This window comes from Sturnira hondurensis, unplaced genomic scaffold, assembly GCF_014824575.4.
Source record: "Sturnira hondurensis isolate 20B ecotype Veracruz unplaced genomic scaffold, ASM1482457v3 Scaffold0019216, whole genome shotgun sequence".
NCBI classification, from domain to species: Eukaryota; Metazoa; Chordata; class Mammalia; order Chiroptera; family Phyllostomidae; genus Sturnira; species Sturnira hondurensis.
In genome coordinates, this window is record NW_028091847.1 from 9,455,682 (window position 1) to 9,474,593 (window position 18,912).

The following is an 18,912-nucleotide window of genomic DNA, read 5'->3' on the forward strand; positions in this document are numbered from 1 at the left end:
GCAAAGACCCACAGTGGGAGCCGGGCTAAGAGGCCAGAGCTGCCCTCTGAGGGTGTACCCATCACGCCCAACCCAGGTGCAGGGGAATGGGCAGCAGCACGTGGAGAAGGCCCTGAAGCTCTTTGCCCAGCTCATCAACAACAAGGTCTTCCTGCTGACCTTCATCCGCACCTTGGAGCTGCAACGCAGCTTCTCCATGCGTGACCGTGGCAACGTGGCTTCACTCATCATGACTGGCCTGCAGGGCCGCCTAGAGTATGCCACCGATGTCCTCAAGCAGCTGCTCTCTGACCTCATTGATAAGAACCTGGAGAACAAGAACCACCCCAAGCTGCTTCTCCGGAGGTGAGCTGTGTCCAGAATTGGTTGGGCAGTGAGTGTCTGCACAGGGACACGGGGCCGTGAGAGCAGGTTCCAGAAACAGCACCAGAGGGTTCCCTCTGCAGAAAGGCCTGTGTCCACACATCTTGTAGTACAGAATCTGATCTCCCGCATCCAGGCACTGTGTGGTGTCTGCGGCTGATAACATGGGACCGAGGAGCACAGGCCGTGGCTCGGATCTCAGCCTGAACCCCAGCTCTGCCACCTACTAGCTGTATGAACGTGGGCTGGTGACATAGCCTCACTGCTGTTTAGTTTCCTTGTGGACAAAATGCTAGATCACCTGTTCCGCAGTCTCTCTCCCTCCCTGTGCTTCCAAAGCTGTGCTGTCCAACACCCAACACATATGTAGGCACCTGTGACCTTTAATTAAAATGAAGTGAAATGTAAAATTCAGTCCCTCCATTGCACTAGCCACATTCCTCCAATGTCACCACATACTGGCCACCCTATTGGACAGAGCAGTTGGAGAACGTTCCCATCTAACAGAAGGTCCTATTGGACAGCACTGGGCTGGAGATTTGACGCAACCTATACCTCCCAGACTCACTTCCCGGATCTCAGTCACCAGCATCCACCACATATCCACTCCTCCGTTGCCATCTTCCTGGCAGAGGGTTGGAGCTTGGCATCCATCCCCAGAGCACACCCTCTCTGGAGGCCCCAGGGAGCTGAGCACAGCTCTGGAATAAGCCAGATCTATTTCATGGCCTTCCCTTTAGACTTCTCTTGAGCAAGGGCTCAGGCTTCCAGGCCCCACATTGGGCTTTGTTTTATGACTACAGAGTCCCCATCCTGCCAACCTGAGCCTTAGAAACTCTCATTAAAAACTGTTTTATTTAAATTAGAGCTAATCTCAGGCACAATGCACAGAGAGGGGGGCTGGGAGGGGCCAGGGGGAGAAAGCTGCAATTTCTTCCACATTGTCACTCTCTCCCAGGCCCAAATCGGTGAGCAGCCCTGCAGCCCTGGCAAGTGCCTGGGATTTACTGCAAACAGAGGGTATAATTTGCACCACGTGCAGGGAGTTAAAATACCCCTCCGGCATCCCCATCACTGAGGATCTGTCACAGCCGCTTTGTTTCTTCATGAGTCCCCAGATCTGCAGCCCAGGAGTGGGGGAGGGGAGGGGCGGTGCTTAAAGAAGCAGATCCCCTGTCAGCAAAAAACACACACTGCTCTCTACCCGAGGGGCTGGGATCCCAGACCCCACCTGACAGGATATCAGGTGCTATTCTCAGCACTGTACATGTATTAACTCATTCACCCTGACAGCAGTTCTGTGGGATAGATGATGGTGGTGGTGGTGATCCCCACTCAGAGATGGGGAAACTGAACCCAGAGAGATGAAATCACTTGTCCAAGGGTCACACAGTCCGTGCATGATAGAGCCAGGAGTGGAAGCCAAGCAGTCTGACTCTGAGTGTTTGGAGGGCAGGTACCAGCGATGAGGTTCTGGACATGCAAAATAGAGTGCAGTATTCAGGCAAAAAATCCCAGAGACTCAGGGAACTCACTTGTCTCCCTGAGGCCAGAAGGGAGAAGGGAGAACTCATTGTTTGCAACCCTGTGGGATGGGGTATTGGGTATTTTTATCTGTATACCACAGCACCCTTCCATTATCACAGGAAACTGAGGTCCAGAAAGAAGAAATGTCTGGCCCAAGGTCACACGTGTGTGGGGGCGACTTCCCTCACAAGTCCCCCCGAGTGCCACAGATGAGAGTAAATAAATATGACTGAGATATGAATGATCTGCTTAGAGAGGAGAAGTGGCCATCTTCCCAGAGGGAAAAGGCCATGGGCTGAAGGCTTACTATGAGTCTGAGTCTATCAGGAACAGAGTTTTAGGGTTTCCTGCTCAAACCCTTAACATGTGAATGAAAGCACTCTTAGCAGAGCAGATTTCACAGGTTTATCAGGAAGTCTTTGTGATGCCATATTGTTCCCCAGGATATACTCTATCTAGCAAGGTAAGGAGCTGCACCTCTCCCCAACAGGTATTCAGGCTTAAGGGGATTAGAGCCAGGAAGCACTTCTCCCAGAGAACATGGGGACTCGTCTTTGTCAAAGCCGGGGGGCGAGAATCCATTGCTACCTCTTTGTTGCAGCCCCCAAGTCTTTCCACGAAGGCCTCCCAAGTGATCATGTCTGGTTTAGGTTGCCCCCCTCTGTGAGGGGTCTTACCCATCATTGACTTCCGACCAAGCTTTGGGGGCAGGGAGAGGAAACTGAGGCAGCCTTTGCTACCAGAGACAAGCTTTGTCTCCTGTGGCTCGCATTCCAGAGGTCATCCCTCACCCTTAGCCACAAGGGGTAGAGATAGAATTCCTAAAACCAGGCAGAGCGGTCTACAACACTTGTGGTTACTGGCCAAGTTGGGCTAGGACCAGGTGTCCTGGCTCCCAGCCCTGTGTCATTCAGTGCTTACAACAAACCAGGCCCTGCTCTGTGACCCTTCATAAAGGTCTGACCCTTGTCCCTTCTCCCTCCCCAGGACAGAGTCAGTGGCTGAGAAGATGCTGACCAATTGGTTTGCCTTCCTTCTGCACAAGTTCCTGAAGGTGAGTGGGAGTGAGGTGGGAGCCACAGCTGAGAGCAGGGTGGGGGGCAGCCCCAAGTAGCCAGGCCACCAGGGCTGCATGGGGACCCCTTCAGGAACAGGGCCCCACCCGGCAAGGTGGTCAGGAGAGCAGGGAGGGGGCTGGTGCTGCCACATGCCTGCCCTGCCTGTGCCCCCAGGAGTGCGCCGGGGAGCCGCTGTTCATGCTCTACTGCGCCATCAAGCAGCAGATGGAGAAGGGCCCCATCGATGCCATCACAGGCGAGGCCCGCTACTCCCTGAGTGAGGACAAGCTCATCCGCCAGCAGATCGAGTACAAGACCCTGGTGAGGAGGCTGGAAGCCTGGGGACAGTGTGAACCTTCTGCCCCCTATTCCCACCTTACCTTCTGACCACACAGCCAATCTGAGGGGTCAATAAAGATGTTGGGAGACTGACTGGCCAAGAAGCAAGTCCAAGTGTACCGAGGGCAGGCAAACCCACCTGGGTGCCTTCTCTCCTCCTCATTTGGTGGGCCTAAAGAGCTGGCAGTGCCCCAGTTTGCCCTAGATATTGGGTGGAGAAAAAAATCACCCACCGTTAAGTATGAGGAAATTGAAATGATGGGAAAGAACATGAGTCTGTAGAATCTTGACAGAGAGGCTTCAGGGAAGGGGGAAGCCACCCCTGGACACACTTGGAGCCATCTCTGAAGCCCAAGGCAACTCGTTCCAGGATCATAGGCCCTCTGAGCCATCCAGGAGCTAGAAAGTAGAGTCCTGTGTGTTTGAGAAACACAAGGTGGGCAGAATGACTCAGACTGTCATTGGCCAATGGCAGGGAGGTGAGAGAAAATGAGGCACAGACAGAGAGGCACCCCATATCTCCCATGAGGGGAGGGGCGGTAGAGAGAGAGGTTCCTTCCAAGGCCTCAATTCCTCTCCCGCAACTTCTCCCGCAACTCCCTCCTGCTCCCCTTCTCTGGCCGATTGTAGATCCTGAGCTGCGTCAACCCCGACAATGAGAACAGTCCCGAGATCCCAGTGAAAGTGCTGAACTGCGACACCGTCACACAGGTCAAGGAGAAGATCCTCGATGCCATCTACAAGAACGTGCCCTACTCTCAGCGGCCCAGGGCCGTTGACATGGACTTGGGTAGGAGGCCTGGCTGAGAGCGGGGAAGGGTAGAGAGGCAGCTTCCAGGAGGCATTTGCACTGTAGGGAAAGATGGGAAGATGGGAAGCCCTGACCTGCATACAGCCCCTCCTGGGGGCGTGACTGGGTCCTGCCCAGTAAGGGGCCACCTGAAACACTGCTCCCAGGGCACTGCCTACTCAGATGTGGCCACCTGTGGTGAGGCCCACACTCCCGCCTGGACCCCACGGAGCCTAGACATCTTAAGTCCTATCACTACACCAGCTTGAGAAAAGCCAGGGTTGCCAGGTGCCTAGAGGAGGTAGGACTGGGTGACCCTGGCCGGCAGTCCCCACCTCCTCATGGTGACCTGCACCACCCCTTTACCCAGAGTGGCGTCAAGGCCGGATCGCCAGGGTAGTGCTGCAAGACGAGGACATCACCACCAAGATCGAGGGTGACTGGAAGCGCCTCAACACACTGATGCATTATCAGGTGAGAGTGGGCCCTCTTGGTTTGGGAAGGGGCTTTGCACCAGGACCTTTGTCCCAAATGTCTCCTAAGCCCTCAAAAGCCTAAGAGGGGTTTTCTTATCTTTCCTCTCCCCCTCCTCCATCATTCTAGAGCCGTGATTCTCAGCCATGGCTGCACATTAGAATTACTGGGGGAACTTATCAAAAACATGAGCTCCAGACCCACCCTGAGAAACTGATGTATTGGGTCTGGGGTAAAGCTAAGCATTGCTATCCTCTTAGCCCTGCACCTGCAGAAAAATTGCACGTCGTAATATCCTCCTCAAAGAGCCACCATCAGTGTCCACTGCTTTCTCTCTTCCGCATCTTACCCATGCGGCTGACGCTTCTCACTTGCAACATAGCAGAGAGTTGCATAGGCTTGTCTTCAGGTCTTTCTGCCACTGGCTCGCTGGTGTCCTTGGGGAAATTATTTAAGCTCTTGTCCTTCTTCTCTGTAAAATGGGGTTAATGGTGATTCCCTGCCCCATAAAGTTAGGTGGGATAGATTAAACATTGTAGGTAAAGTGTTTAGCACACAGGCAGAATTCAACTGCCTATGGAATGAATGGTAAAAAAAAAAAAAAAAAAAAAAATCCCAGCTAAAGAACAAAAGATCCAGGAGGTATCCACTCTGTCTCTTCTCCCTCCCGTGGTAACCACTTGAGGCTGGGGGTCTCCGTAACAGTAAGCACAGTAGGCAGGTTGGGATTCAGGAAAGATAATAAAGTAGAAGCTGAAAATGAGAGACACCAAGGGAAATTAAACCAACCAGAGGAAGTGCCTGAGGCTGCAAGGCCCACTGGGACCGTCTGATTAATAACATCCTCCTGTGTCTGTGCCTCACGAGGGAGGGGGCAGGGGGTGGCAAGCTGGGCTCACCCAGGTTCCAGTGACCAAGAGGTTGGGGGCCCAAACAGCCAACAGGATCTGGTGGGGGGCCTCCCAGGGCACGAGTGAAACGGGGGGAACGCTGAAATGCTCCTCTCCAGGCTGCATCCCCTCACTGGCCTGTGTTCCCCACCCCGGACAGAAGGCGTGTGCTCTGGTGGGAAGAAAAAGGACCTTGTGAGCTGTAATTAAGTCCCTGCTCACAGGCAGTGGGAGTTTAATCTCTGGAAAACTTGGGCCTCTCATCTGCAAAATGGAAGTAACAACCAGACTTGTGAAGGCGGTTGGAAGGATTAGAAACAATAGGTGAGGTGCCCAGGACGAGTACTTACATCCATGAAGCTGTAAACATTCTGTGTTGATCCTAAGCCCCGCCCCCCACCCCCCACTTCACAGTGTTAATATATTCTATAGAACAGTTGTAATGAACCAATTAAAGCTGGAGAAGAACGTGCAAAACAGAATAGCATCATGCCCCCAAATTATTGGTTTCTCCTGGGCAGGAATGGGGCCTCTCTTTTCTGTGATGCCTTCATGCTGTTACTGGGCTGTCCATCGGACGGCTCCCACTCAGAACAATGGAATATTCTGTTCTTACAGTGCTCATCATACAAAGAGCTTTCAATTCCCTGATGTCACTTCTCATTCATGTATTCACTCCTTCCACAAATATTTACTGAGCTTTACCCAGTGCACGGCACTTCCCACATGCGAGCCCTGAGTGACAGGGGACCACAGGGATCGTTCTTCCCGTTGGGAGCCAGTGGTGGTGATGCTGCTCATGAGCACTTGCTGGGCAGCAGGCACTGCCTTCAGCCTTTCGGGTCCCAGTTCCCTTACTCTGAACAACAAACCTACACAAGGTTATTATTCCCTTTGACACATGAGACAACTGAGGCACAGAGCAGTTAAGTGACTTTCCTGGAGGAAGGTAGCCAGCAATTTGCAGAGGCAAAGTCAGACCCAGCCAGGCATCCCAGCCACGGATTTGCACTGCCCTGTTGGTCAAGGGAAAGAATGACTGAGGATGAGAGAAATTCGGGGACAAGACCTGGACTTGAGTTGAACTGTGGTCATTCCAGCTGCCTTGTGGATCTTCCTTTAGGTGACAACAAACTATAAATGATAAGGTAGCATGTCCTGTCTGGGAATGTAAGCCCCTGCCAGTCTTTCAGAGGGTCATTTCTAGGCAGGGAGGGCTGCAAGGAGGGTTCCTGAAAGGCAGAGGTGGACATCCCCGTCTCAGTTCCAGACCTGGTGCCAATGGTGCAAACTGCTGGTGCTCCCGAGGGCAGTGCCAGGCTCGGCATCATGGGGCCTTGGCACCTTCCAGGCCTGTGCAGAGCACAGGGCCCTGCAGCTTTCGGTCATAAGGTCAAAGCATTATCCTCCTGTTACCCTCCCTGGGGTCCTAGGTCCTTGGCGCTCTGACACTAGAAAATCTGCATAATCTTAATTAACAATGAGATGTTAAAAACCTTCCTGGGCTCCTGCAGATTTATAGGGAGGGTAAAATGAAACACCACTACTAAACCCAAATATCAGGGAATCTCGTTAGTGCTAATGTTCATTTACAGTTCGACTTCCTAACATTTAATTCTTTTTTGGTGGGAGAGAGGGACTGACAATTTAAGACCCAGAAAGATGGTTTTACGACTGGTGCAGCTATAAATCAAACTTACAAAGTTCATAAAAATTGTTAAAATAAAAAATGGTTTAATAGGAACGTTTTATGACCCATAACATTATTATAGCTGTTTTATTCCCTCTGCGTTAGGAGTTTAATTGGGTCGCCACAATTCTGGGGCTTCTCCATTTTTACTGGATGGAGGGTGATCTTAAATCACAATGGCCCCACCTGTCTTCAGTATGGCTCCTCATTCATCAGCCCTTGCCCTCCAGGCTAGGTGCTGAGTCTGGGCACCCTCGGCGAGAATGGGCAAGACACCGTCTTTCTCTTTGACTCCAAGAGCGGCTGTTCTGTTTGAGAATCTCTTCAAGGTGGCCTAGGCTGTAGAGGACCTAAGCCAGAAAGAAATCAGAGTCAGAAGGGAAAATGTACTTCAGACCACTGTGACTTGAAATAAAGTCCCAATTAGGACATAATGAGGAGAACATGTGCTCTGGAGTCTGACAGACCTGGCTGCAGACAGTGGCTCCACCAGGTACCGGGTGACCTTAGAAGCTGTTGCTTATCCTCTTGATGCTTCAATTTCCTCATCCGTAAAATGGTCGTCATTGCCCGTGACTCACCAGGATGAAGGGGGGCCGGGTCTAGCCTGGTGCTGCCGGAGAGGAATATAATGTGAGCCACATGTGTAATTTTAAATGTTTAAAGCCACATTAAAAGGTAAAAATACACTGATTAAATTAATGTCAGCAATATATTTTCTTTTTTTAAAAGATCTTATTTCTTTATTTTTAGAGAGAGGGATAAGGAAGGAGAGAGGGAGAGAAACATCAATGTGTGGTTGCCTCTCCCGTGCCCCACACTGGGGATCTGGCAGCAACCCCACCATGTGCCCCAACTAGGAATCAACTTTGGTTCGCAGGCTGGCACTCAATCCACTGAGCCACACCAGCCAGGGCAACAATATATTTTCTTTAACCCAACTGATCGAAAATAATTATCATTTCAACATGTCATAAGTATAAAAATTATCAATGAGTTTGTTTGCTTTTTTTTAACTCATGCTAGGTCATTGAAACCCAATGTCTACTGAACATTTGTTTAGAGCACATTTCAGTGCAGACACCTACAGCATGTCTCAGTTCAGACTCATCGTCGATTCCAAGTGCTTAGTAGCCATAGGTGGTGAGTAGCTGCCATGTTGGACAGCAGGAATTGTCATTTTGAGTGTTCCTGAACTCCTTGCTCTACTCCACACCTGTTGGGTACCTTGTAGAAGTTCTGAACCATTCGGTTTCCCAAAACACTGACATTTACCTGCACTGTATGTTTCATACCCTTCTCAGGTGTCGGACAGATCAGTGGTGGCTCTGGTCCCCAAACAGACCTCCTCCTACAACATCCCTGCCTCTGCCAGCATCTCCCGGACGTCCATCAGCAGATACGGTGAGGACCAGGAAGGCAGCCTGGGCAGATGGGCGGGGGGTCTTCTGCCACCTACCAGACGCCACTCGCTGTCCCTTCTAATAGCGGGAAGTATCCGCTGCTGCCAGCCTCAGCAAAAGGCCTTTGCTCCTGTGTGTCCCTCCCCAATCCAGTCATTCCCAGAGCAGCCCACCTCCTCAGAGCAGTGGGAGCAGGGGGCACCATGTGCCCCTCTTTCAATAGCCCTTCCTGGGGAAGGAGTTCAGGGGGTCCAGAGCCAGAGAGGCACCTGGTTGGAGGAGGTCCATACATCCCAGTCTATGCCTATTGTCCAGGCTAACTTATTGCCGGTGCCCCCTGATACTCTCAAAAGTGTCTCAGTGTGGGCAATAAATTAGCCATCCTAGACTGTCCACCACTGAGGAGTGTTAGGACCCCTAGTGCCATCTGGGCAATGAGGTTCCAGTGCTTCACTCTCTTGTTTTCTGTTTCTGGACTCATATATGCACTAAGGCTTTGGGCTGTCCAACTTAAGGACACCTAAGGACAGAGGCCAGCAGTTCCAAAAATGCCTTGGCAATTCTGGGCCCAAGGAAGAAGTGCCCCATTAACTTCAATGAGGGAGGAGTACAGCTCACAGCTCCTTAGTATCCAGGTTTTTATCAAAGCCCTTACGGAAATATCCACTTGACATCTCACCTATCAATCATTCTTTGCTGGGAGCATCGGGGGAGGTGAACTCCAAAATTCCCAAGGGTCTTTCTAGCTCACAGAATTTCTAAATCCTCTTTGTACAGAAAGCTTCAGGCGGTCCTCATGCCAACCAAAGATCCTTAAAATAATCCCCCACCCTAATAAGAGGTCCCTGTGGTCCCCTACCATTTGGAACTGGAAGCTGGTGGGGAGGGGAGGGGTGGGGGGGGGGAGCTACAGAAAAAGAAGCTGGGGGAACCTACACAACCTTGTACCCACTTTCTGGCCGCAACGGGAGGGAAAGCATGAAAGCATAGCAGGCGAGATTCTAGAAGAATTCTTCAGGCAAGGATGATGAAATCAGTTCCTCACAGGCCTCCACTGCCCCCTTCTCCTCAGACTCCTCCTTCAGGTACACAGGCAGTCCCGACAGCCTGCGGTCACGGGCCCCCATGATCACCCCAGACCTGGAGAGCGGAGTCAAGGTGTGGCATCTGGTGAAGAACCACGACCACGGAGACCAGAAGGAGGGTGACCGGGGCAGCAAGATGGTGTCGGAAATCTACCTGACCCGGCTACTGGCCACCAAGGTAACTCCTGCTCTACTCTGCCCCGGGAGGATGTCATAGAGCCTAGCCTTCAAGGGGACCCAACCAGACAAGCAGGCCCAGGTCTCCCAGCAGCCACCACTGTTTTCTCCCCTTTAGGGAAAACCATAGTGATATTGTTGCTCCTGGCCCACTCCTTAAGAGGAGAGGCTCCCTACGTCTGAGCCCTAACCCCTTAGGGACATACTGTGTTTTTCTTATTGGCATTAACTGAGCAGAGAGGCTGGCCTTCACCATCGCTGCCTTTTCTACCCACTTTCTGGCTAGAATAGGAGGGAAAGCACGAAGGAAGGCCTGGTCCTGCCAATAGTCCCGAGAAAGTGCCTTTCCCCCACCCCATGCCATCCTCCCCCAAATGAAAGTGAGGCTAATGGAAGTGAGGTAGCAGTGCCGGAAGTTTCCCTTGCAGAGAGCTGCTGTGCCTGTAAGTATGGCGATCGTGGCTCACGTAGGCCAGACAGGGCTAGATTTCAAATACATTCCCCCACCGACCCCGCAGAAATGCCAATACATTGGTATCAGGTTATAGCTCTCAGACTTGCTCCTAGAAGTGGCACAGACAGATACCATCAAACTATGTGTCTCAAATTTTGCTTTGCCCAAAAGGCCAATGAGAGACCAACAAAGTGACACCAGAAAAGGTTAGACATTTTCCTGACCTTCCGAGGTCGTCGTTGAACCTGTGAACTGGGGGACCCAGGCCCAGTCTGGTCCCTCCCCAGAGACCCTAAGTGCCCTGTGGGTCAGGGCTATGCCTGAGTGTTCTTGGATCTGGACCCTTTGCTCATAGCCCCACTCCAGACACCGCTCTTACCCCAGGCCACTAACATCATAAGCATTTTATAACTTCCTATCAGACTATCTATGGTCCTGCCAGGAGGCCCCCGGTCCCCCAGCTGGTTCTTTAGACACCCTGTGTGTCAGCCTGTGCCCCCCATTTTCCATAAGAAGCCTAGACTCAGAGCACCAACTGTCTTCCTTCCTGGCATGGACACAGCATAAATGTGGCATGTGGCTGCAAGTTGGTGGAGATCTTCCCAGGAATCTGCATCCCATTTAGGCCCTCCCGCCTCGCCAACACCCCAACAGGCACCTCCCCACCCCCACCACACCGTCTGCTCCGCCTGGTATCACTGGTGTTGCAGACAAATTTCCAAGGCAGGATTGGTCCAAGGCACCATCTGGTCTGACTGTCTGCTGCCTGCTATCCCCCTCCCCCACCCTTCACCTCATCTTCTCCCACTGCCCCTTCCCCAGGGAACCCTGCAGAAGTTTGTGGACGACTTATTTGAGACCTTGTTCAGCACTGTGCACCGGGGCAGCGCTCTCCCCCTGGCCATCAAGTACATGTTTGATTTCCTGGACGAGCAGGCAGACAGACACAGCATCCACGACACAGATGTGCGGCACACCTGGAAAAGCAACTGGTAAACCCCGGGGAGCCCAGAGGGAGCTGTAGCCTAGAAATGCTGCCAGCTATGTGGGCTAGGACCAACAGGGTCCAGGGGGCATGGAGGATGTTCACTGTAGCTGGTAGGCCCAGGCTCTTTGGACAAACGGTGCACACATGCTCTGCAGAGCCACCAAGTGGGGCCTGCTTAGCTTAGGGCCCAGCACTAGGACACACACTTGAGGTCTGCCCTTTTAGGTTGAGGCCTTTGCCCAGGAAGCACCTCGCCCTGGACTCTGAGATCCCTAGTAGTCAGGAAAAGGGAGCTGGGGGGACCTACACAAAGAGCCTCACTTGAGACCTAGCAGCAGAGCCTGAAAGCCAAGGCAGTGCCAGGCATTCTGAGCAGGGCAGAATCTAAGGCACTTCCTGAGACCTGGAAGCCCTGAGTTCAACTGCGATCCCAGGGAAGGTGGCCAGCAATCTGGAGAACTCACACCTGCTGTAGACTTGAGCCCGCTTATTAGGAGGGTGTCGCTGCAAACTTGATCCCATAAGGCCAGGCTATTACCCCACAGCTTTCAGGAAGCATTAGGCAGATGTCCTGCAGGCATGATTCTCTTCCCTAAAAGTAACCTCAACAGACCCAGCAGTGGGGAAGCAGCTCCCACGGGCTGCGGGGGTAAGACTTTTCTCTCCTGGCCTTGAACCAGAATCAAAACTAAGCTAAGGTCTGGCTTACAGGTCAGACAGAGCCTGGCTAAGAGCCGGAGTCAAAAATCTCCCTTCAGAAAAGAGGGAAGATTCCACAGAGAGTAGAGAAAGGAGGTCCAGGCATTTGGGTTGGGCAAACAGCCCACACAGCTGTCTGGAGTCAGCGATCTCTTCAGAAAACAGCCGACACAGATGGGCCCAGGCTGTTATTTGGGAATCAAAAGTCCTAGCAACCCAAAAACACACTCTGGAAATACCCAACCCCAACCCCAATCCCTTCCTTCTCTGGCATGTTGGGGTTGCCCATCCAAGTCTGCAACTTTGATCACAGTGGAGTGAAATGGAGAGAGCCGAGTGCCCACCACATACCTCACCTCATACCTCACTAGGACGGGCCTTCTGCCTGTGTCCCCATGGGCAGGGCGGGGGTGTCTCCTTTGCTTTGGAGGATCTCAGCCCAGCACTTGGAGTAGGCAAACTCAATGAACGCAAAAGAAAATTCTGGATTACCTTCACCTGTCTGTCCTCTGTTACTAGCCAGGCTCGAGTTATAGAAATTCCCTAGCCTGCTACTGTGGCGGGAAGAGTCCCCTTCACCAGACCGCAAATAGCTAATGTCTAAACAAAGAGTGTCACAAGCTCCCCAAAGCTGCTGGAGGAAGGGAAGGGTGGAAGAGATGAGTCACCTTCCAGCCGAGGTAGCTCCCCCCAGCTTACAGGAAAATGAGTGATTGCCTTGCGTTTTGGAAGATAAGCAGAAATCCTAATGGAAGGGCTTCAAGTGGGCAAAGCAGGCCTTTCCCAAGACCTGAGAGAACTGATGCATTTGGGGAAGTTTGGGGTCCCTCAGAGTCAAGAAAAGATGAAGAACAAGAGAGGAGAGGCAGGCTGGAGCATTACCGCAAGCCGGAGGGCCAAGCCAGGGGGCAGAGCTTACTCCACCAAGGAGCCCAAAGAGTTAAGGCCCCCGAAGGCAGCTGGAGGAGCAGGCGAAGTTGGAAAAGGAAGGAAAACGGCAGCTGCTCTGGTTTTGAAGGGGGATAAATGGGCTTATCCTCCTTCTGGCCTAAGGAGCAGAGAAAATGCATTCTGCTCTGACTGTAAATTCCCACTTTGCAGAAGGAACTCTCCTAAGCACTGATCAGTTCCTCTTTGGGTGGGAAAAACTGAGCTGCAGTGAGTCACTTCCAGCGTGCCAACAATGGCCTCGTCTTCTCCCTCTGCCCCTGCCCAGATACAGGAAAGCCTGGGGAGAGTCATGAAAGAACTGCCCCCAGGGGAGCCCATTTCTTAGCCCAGGCAGGCTGGCCAGCCCTGGGAAGCAGCCTGGGCTGGGCGGGGAGCACAGGTGGCCCCCTTTGTGCCCTCTTTGAGGCCATGCCCACGGCTGCTGGCAGTGTACTTCCGGACAATGGCCATGGGCACTGTGAAGGGACTCTAGGAGCCTGGTGGCTTTGTTTGAAGCTCTGAGAAAATTGTGCAGTTCTCTGTTCTTGGGCCGCCCTGGGGGCACAGAGGCCTTTGGAAACGGCTGCCAGGAGGGAACAGAACACCCCTTCCCACCCCTCAGTTCTTAGAGAGCAGGGTCAGTGCCCCATTGGGGTACGATAGCATCTCTCTTTTCCTCTCAGGATCAGGAACAGCTTAAGGTACATTAGCAGGCCAGGCTGGACCAGTTTCCTATGATTTTATTTTCTTGCCCTTTAGAGAGAGAATTTTGTATTTGGGGGACAGGGGAAATATTAGCAGGCACTGTCAGGGGTGCAGCCAAGGCATCACCCTTAGGGTCTGCTCTGTCTTTCCCTACAGCCTCCCTCTGCGCTTCTGGGTGAATGTGATCAAGAACCCCCAGTTTGTATTTGACATCCACAAAGGCAGCATCACGGACGCCTGCCTCTCCGTGGTGGCCCAAACATTCATGGACTCTTGCTCAACTTCAGAGCACCGGCTGGGCAAGGACTCCCCCTCCAATAAGCTGCTGTACGCCAAGGACATTCCCAGCTACAAGAGCTGGGTGGAGAGGTCAGTGGCACCCCGAGGACAGGCCCATGCCATGTCTGCCTGCTCCATTGTCCACCCAGGACCCATAACTGTGTTTGGTACCTTTGTACATGTCCTGGTCCTTTCCCTCGTCTATACTTCCTGCAGTGGGGAGGAAGGGAAGTTTGGTGCCCTCGGAACTCAGATTATTATCATCATCCTAATTACTATTTATTGAGCACATGCTAAGTACCCAGCATGGTAATAAAGACTGTGTACCATCTCATTAAAACATCCAGCAGAGTTGTGAAGTAACTATTATTATCATCTCCCTAAGAAAACTTTGGCACTGGGAGAGGCTAGGTAACTTGCCCAAGGTCAAACAGCTCGCAGGTAGCAGAGCTGAGATTTCAGTACAAGGAGTTTGGTCAAAGTCTGGGCTTTTAACTACTCTAGGGGACACTAGAGCCAGGAGCTCAAAGCTGCATGGACTCTGGCCTTTGAGGGGGGCCTGTCTCCATGCCTTACCCTCACAATGAAGAGGCCAGAGGAAGCCACATCAGAAGAGAAATAGGGAGGCACGAGTAAATGGGGACGCCTCATGATCACCAAAGGCCTGAGCTCAGGGTAGGTGTAGGAAGACATTCGCTGAACCCCCTTCCAGGAGCCTGTCCTCTCTACACAGATACTATGCAGACATCGCCAAGCTCCCTGCCATCAGTGACCAGGACATGAACGCCTACCTCGCTGAGCAGTCCCGCCTGCACGCTGTGGAGTTCAACATGCTCAGTGCCCTCAATGAGATCTACTCCTACGTCAGCAAGTACAGCGAAGAGGTGAGACAGGGCCCCAGAGGGGACAGAAACCAGCATGCAGCAAGCAAGGCGGTTAAACACAACACCTGTCCAAGTCCTTGAATAACAGTGTCAGAGGGTGATTTACATAACACAAACATGGGGACAAAAACACCTAAGCTCAAGAGTCATTCCGGTTCCCTTAGAAGGCAGCCTAAGGTGTCTCCTGATTCATTGGGTACTTCCTTACACATTGCATTGTGTTTCAGTCATTGTTCATGCAATAAATAACACTTTTAATAATGTCATGGTTTTCCAGTTGAAAGTGTTGTATGATTAGCTTCGTTCTTTCTTAAACAATGAATTAGACTCTTCTTTCTACTTGGACACATCCTGTCAGTTACATTTCAGATAGGCAGGGCGACCGTAACATGAGTCGAGGTTAAATAGAACAGCTTGAGAGAATTCACAAGTCACACGTTAGCAATGTACCTGAAAGAAGTGTTAGTGATAATGATGATAATAATAATAATAGCTGTAGTATCTAACACCTACATAGCATTTCCTTTATGCCAAATATTGTTTTAAACACCTCGGAGAGAGAGTTCATCCTTGAACAACACAGTTTTGAATTGTGCAGGTCCATTTGTTTGTGGATTTTTTTTCAATTGATCACAGTTCAGTTGACCTGCATAGGTCAAACCTGCGTTGTTAACTCTGCTGCTGGGAATTCACCTATGTAGAGGGGTAGCTGTAATTTCAGGAGAATCTTCTACTGTGTGGGAGGTCAGCACCCCTAACCTCTGTGTTCAAGGGTATACACACACATGTGTATGTGTACATATGTCTATACATGCATATGCATGCATGTATACATACATACACAGAGTCCAGCACAAATAATGCCCCTTTTTTATTACAAGTTCACAAGCATATAATTCTGTAACATAACAATATCACGCTCAAGCACACCGTATGATATTTTAGGTGACATGTTCAGATTAAAACTATAAATTACTACACCCATATTATTTACTCTACCAACCACACTGAAACAGGCATTACTTCTGCTGGACCCTGGATAAACATACATGCACACATACATACATAGAGTTAATCATATACATTATTTAAGGTCATATTCTTTAGGGCAAAATGGAAGGGCAGGTAGAAGGATGGAAGATTTGGAAAGTGGCGTCCTCCCCACTGAGTCCTGAAGTCTCCCCACCTTTGTTTTGTTCCTCAGCTCATCGGGGCCCTGGAGCAGGACGATCAGGCCCGGCGCCAGCGGCTGGCGTACAAGGTGGAGCAGCTCATAAATGCTATGTCCATTGAGAGCTGAGAGATGGAGCCTCCCGTTCCTGGAAAGAGGGACCCATGAAAGCTGTCACACTGGGCGTCTCCGAAGGAAGGACAAGTGAAGGGGATCAGACGCCAGAGCTTGCTGTCTCCTGAGACCCCATCTCAGGGAGAGGGGAGGGCCCCTCTCCCCGTCCCAGCCAAGTTTCCTCACAGGTGGTTCCTGCAGGGAGAGACCATGGGCGTCAACCGTCCCCAGGGCGAACAGGAGAGAAGCAGGGGAGAAGCAGGGCCCTGGAGGAGGCGGTTCTTCAAGCTGAGAGGCACGAGCTAGGCCAGTTCTGCCTCTGTGACTGCTGCTTTGCATGAAAACTCATTTGATGTATATTGGGGAAATAATGAGAACTTTATTTAATTTTTTTTAAGAAAAAGGAAAACCAGAAATAAAACAAAACAAAAACCTCCCTGTTAATCCCGTCCAACTTTTGTTGAATTCTGGTTTCTACCCCACTTCCTCCTTTCACCCCTGCCCCTCCTTCCTTATCTAACTCCCGTTTCCAAATGCCAGAAAAAACCTACAAAGAGATGCTGGGGAAAATTGAAGGGAAAACGATTGTTTCTTTTCCCTTGAAATTAAAAATAATAATAATAAATGAGGAGAAGAAGAATGAGCACAAGTTTGCACCAAACACTTTGCAGAACTGGAGGCCAGTAAAACCTGGAATTACCCCGGCAGCCAGAAGAGCGTGGGAACCGTAGAACTGCACCAGCCGCAAAGCCATCAAGCAGCTCAGCCTGGCCAACGGGAAATCGAGCTTTACTAGACCACACACCTGTATATTCTCATCTCTTGAGAGGACATATGTGTCTCTAGAGTACCAATGCTTGTTGCTACTGTTTTTTTTTTCTTTTATGTGTGTATGTGTGTTTGTTTTATTTTATTTCATCCCAAACCTCAGCCAGCGAGGAGCTGATCTTTGGTACTTTGCATTTCCCTAAAGTTACTAACAGATGTGTGGGAGAGGTGGGCCTCTCAGACCAGACGCCCGGCCTCCCTGAGGACGTTGAGCAGCTCTGCCTTACTTCAGTCACGGTCATAACCAAGGCCCCCTGGGGAAAGGGCTTGGAGGCATGTGGGCCAGGCCTCCAGGAGGTTCCATGTGGGGGCACGGGTGTTGGGCTCCGGATTCCATTCCAGTCGGCTAGTGGTTTGTACAATGAAAGAGAAAGCAAAAATAAAGCACTGTTTACAGCAAGCAATACTTGAAGGGCATAGGTTAAAGAAGCTGCAGTATTTATTGTTACGCGTGCTTTCTTTCATTCTCTCGTGCCTGGAGAGGAGAAACAACCCTTCACTCAAACGTGGAAGCTCCTGAGTGGCCACCTGCTCGGGAGAAATGACTAGCATCCCCACACGACTGTCTTCTGCCTCTCTTGTCCTCAAGAGTTTGAAGGACACGTGGGTGGCTTCCCACTGGGCTCCCTTCCTGCTCTCTGACACCTAAAACCATGATGAGCAACTCTCCTGAGTGTAGTTTCCAAACAAAGAGACCAAAGCTCCACACCCCAGTCCAGAGGACCCGTGGAAGCCAGTGGGAGCCAAGAGGAAAATGGCTCTGTTGGGGGCAGGACCTTGGTGACCAGGACAGTCATCTGAGTTTCCAAGCCTCCCACATTGGCAAGGACCCAAGCAGACAGCTCCAGCTTCTCTATAAGCAGCACCAAAATGTGGGCAAAGGAGGACAAGAGACAGGCAAAGAGATGGGAAGCGGGGAGGCAGGAGAGGACCAACCTCCTCATCCACCTACTTCTCACGGGGCTGCAAGGCTGTGAGGAACTGGACCAGCCATCCCCAGAGAGACCAGTCCAGGGTCATTTCCTCTGTAACTAACTCTGGGCCCCAGCTTCTCTATGCCCTGATATACCTCCAAGCAAGTCCAACTTCTAGAGGCTCTGCTGACCACATTGGATTCCCAGGAAACGGCTGCGGGTGGGGGAGCTCTGAGGGCTGGCCTTCATCCCTGGTGTGTGGCTTTGGATTGCTGAGCTAACCACACAGCAGACATCGCCTGGTGTTCTCAGCTCCAGTTTCTTGCCTAAATGCAGCTGACAAATGGGAAGAGAAGGGCATTCAGCAAAATACTCAGGAAACTTGCTTGTTTTCATTATAATTCACAACCAGCCATGCCAAGGCCACGTTCTTCTGATAATCCGCTCCTGTTAAGGTTTCTCTGGGTCCTATTAACAGCCTGAAAGAAATACTACCACTGGCCTTCCTCACTAAGCCAAAGTGTTGACTCTTCACAGCACCCAAAACTTATCATCTCAGAGCTTATGGCTTATGGAGATGAAAAGAGGAGATACGGGGAAGAAGAACGTGAGCAAGGAACTTTGTGCTACCCACAAAAAAAAAAAAAAAATCCAGCTCACCTCATCTTACTTCTGAGCTCTGAATTACGGTTTTCTGATTATACTGCTGCTCAAACTGCCATCCCAGACTTTGCTCCTCCAAGCAGTAAAACCAAGGTAGCCATCTCAGTTGCATCTTAACATCCCTGGCTTCTCTGCAGCCACCTGGGCATCTCCCAGCAGCTACTTCCGGTGACCACTGCTGCTGAGGATGCTGGAGAATGTAGAGAGTGATGCGGGACGGGGTACAGGTTGGAGAGTACGGAGAAGAGGAGCCAGAGCTGGCGAGAGCGGCTTGGCCCCCTTCCTCAGGATGCCGTGAGAGAGTTGGGGAAGCTGGATTGGCAACGGAAGTGGCAGAGGGGCACCCCGGAGAAAGGAATTAAGAAAAAGGAAAGCCTCCTCCCTGGCTTCTCATCTCTCTCCTGCACCAGCTCTTGACATTGGGTCACCAAGAACCGGTGCCCCGTGGAACAGGGAGGAGAGGACGTTAGCGGGCCTCAGCTCCTCA

General features: G+C 51.4%; 1 protein-coding gene across 1 annotated transcript in view; it reads left to right on the plus strand.

Annotated features, from left to right (window-relative positions):
• PLXNA2 (plexin A2) overlaps positions 1 to 18,412 on the plus strand; it is a 209,399-nt gene extending 190,987 nt beyond the window's left edge. Inside the window, exons 22-32 of the mRNA XM_037070964.1 lie at positions 77 to 345; positions 2,878 to 2,944; positions 3,123 to 3,269; positions 3,918 to 4,077; positions 4,448 to 4,551; positions 8,436 to 8,535; positions 9,607 to 9,797; positions 11,073 to 11,242; positions 13,729 to 13,941; positions 14,585 to 14,735; positions 15,940 to 18,412. Coding sequence (XP_036926859.1) covers positions 77 to 345; positions 2,878 to 2,944; positions 3,123 to 3,269; positions 3,918 to 4,077; positions 4,448 to 4,551; positions 8,436 to 8,535; positions 9,607 to 9,797; positions 11,073 to 11,242; positions 13,729 to 13,941; positions 14,585 to 14,735; positions 15,940 to 16,035 — 1,668 coding nt within the window. The 3' untranslated portion in view covers positions 16,036 to 18,412. The remainder of the gene's footprint in view (positions 1 to 76; positions 346 to 2,877; positions 2,945 to 3,122; positions 3,270 to 3,917; positions 4,078 to 4,447; positions 4,552 to 8,435; positions 8,536 to 9,606; positions 9,798 to 11,072; positions 11,243 to 13,728; positions 13,942 to 14,584; positions 14,736 to 15,939) is intronic.
• Positions 18,413 to 18,912: the final 500 nt, after the last annotated feature.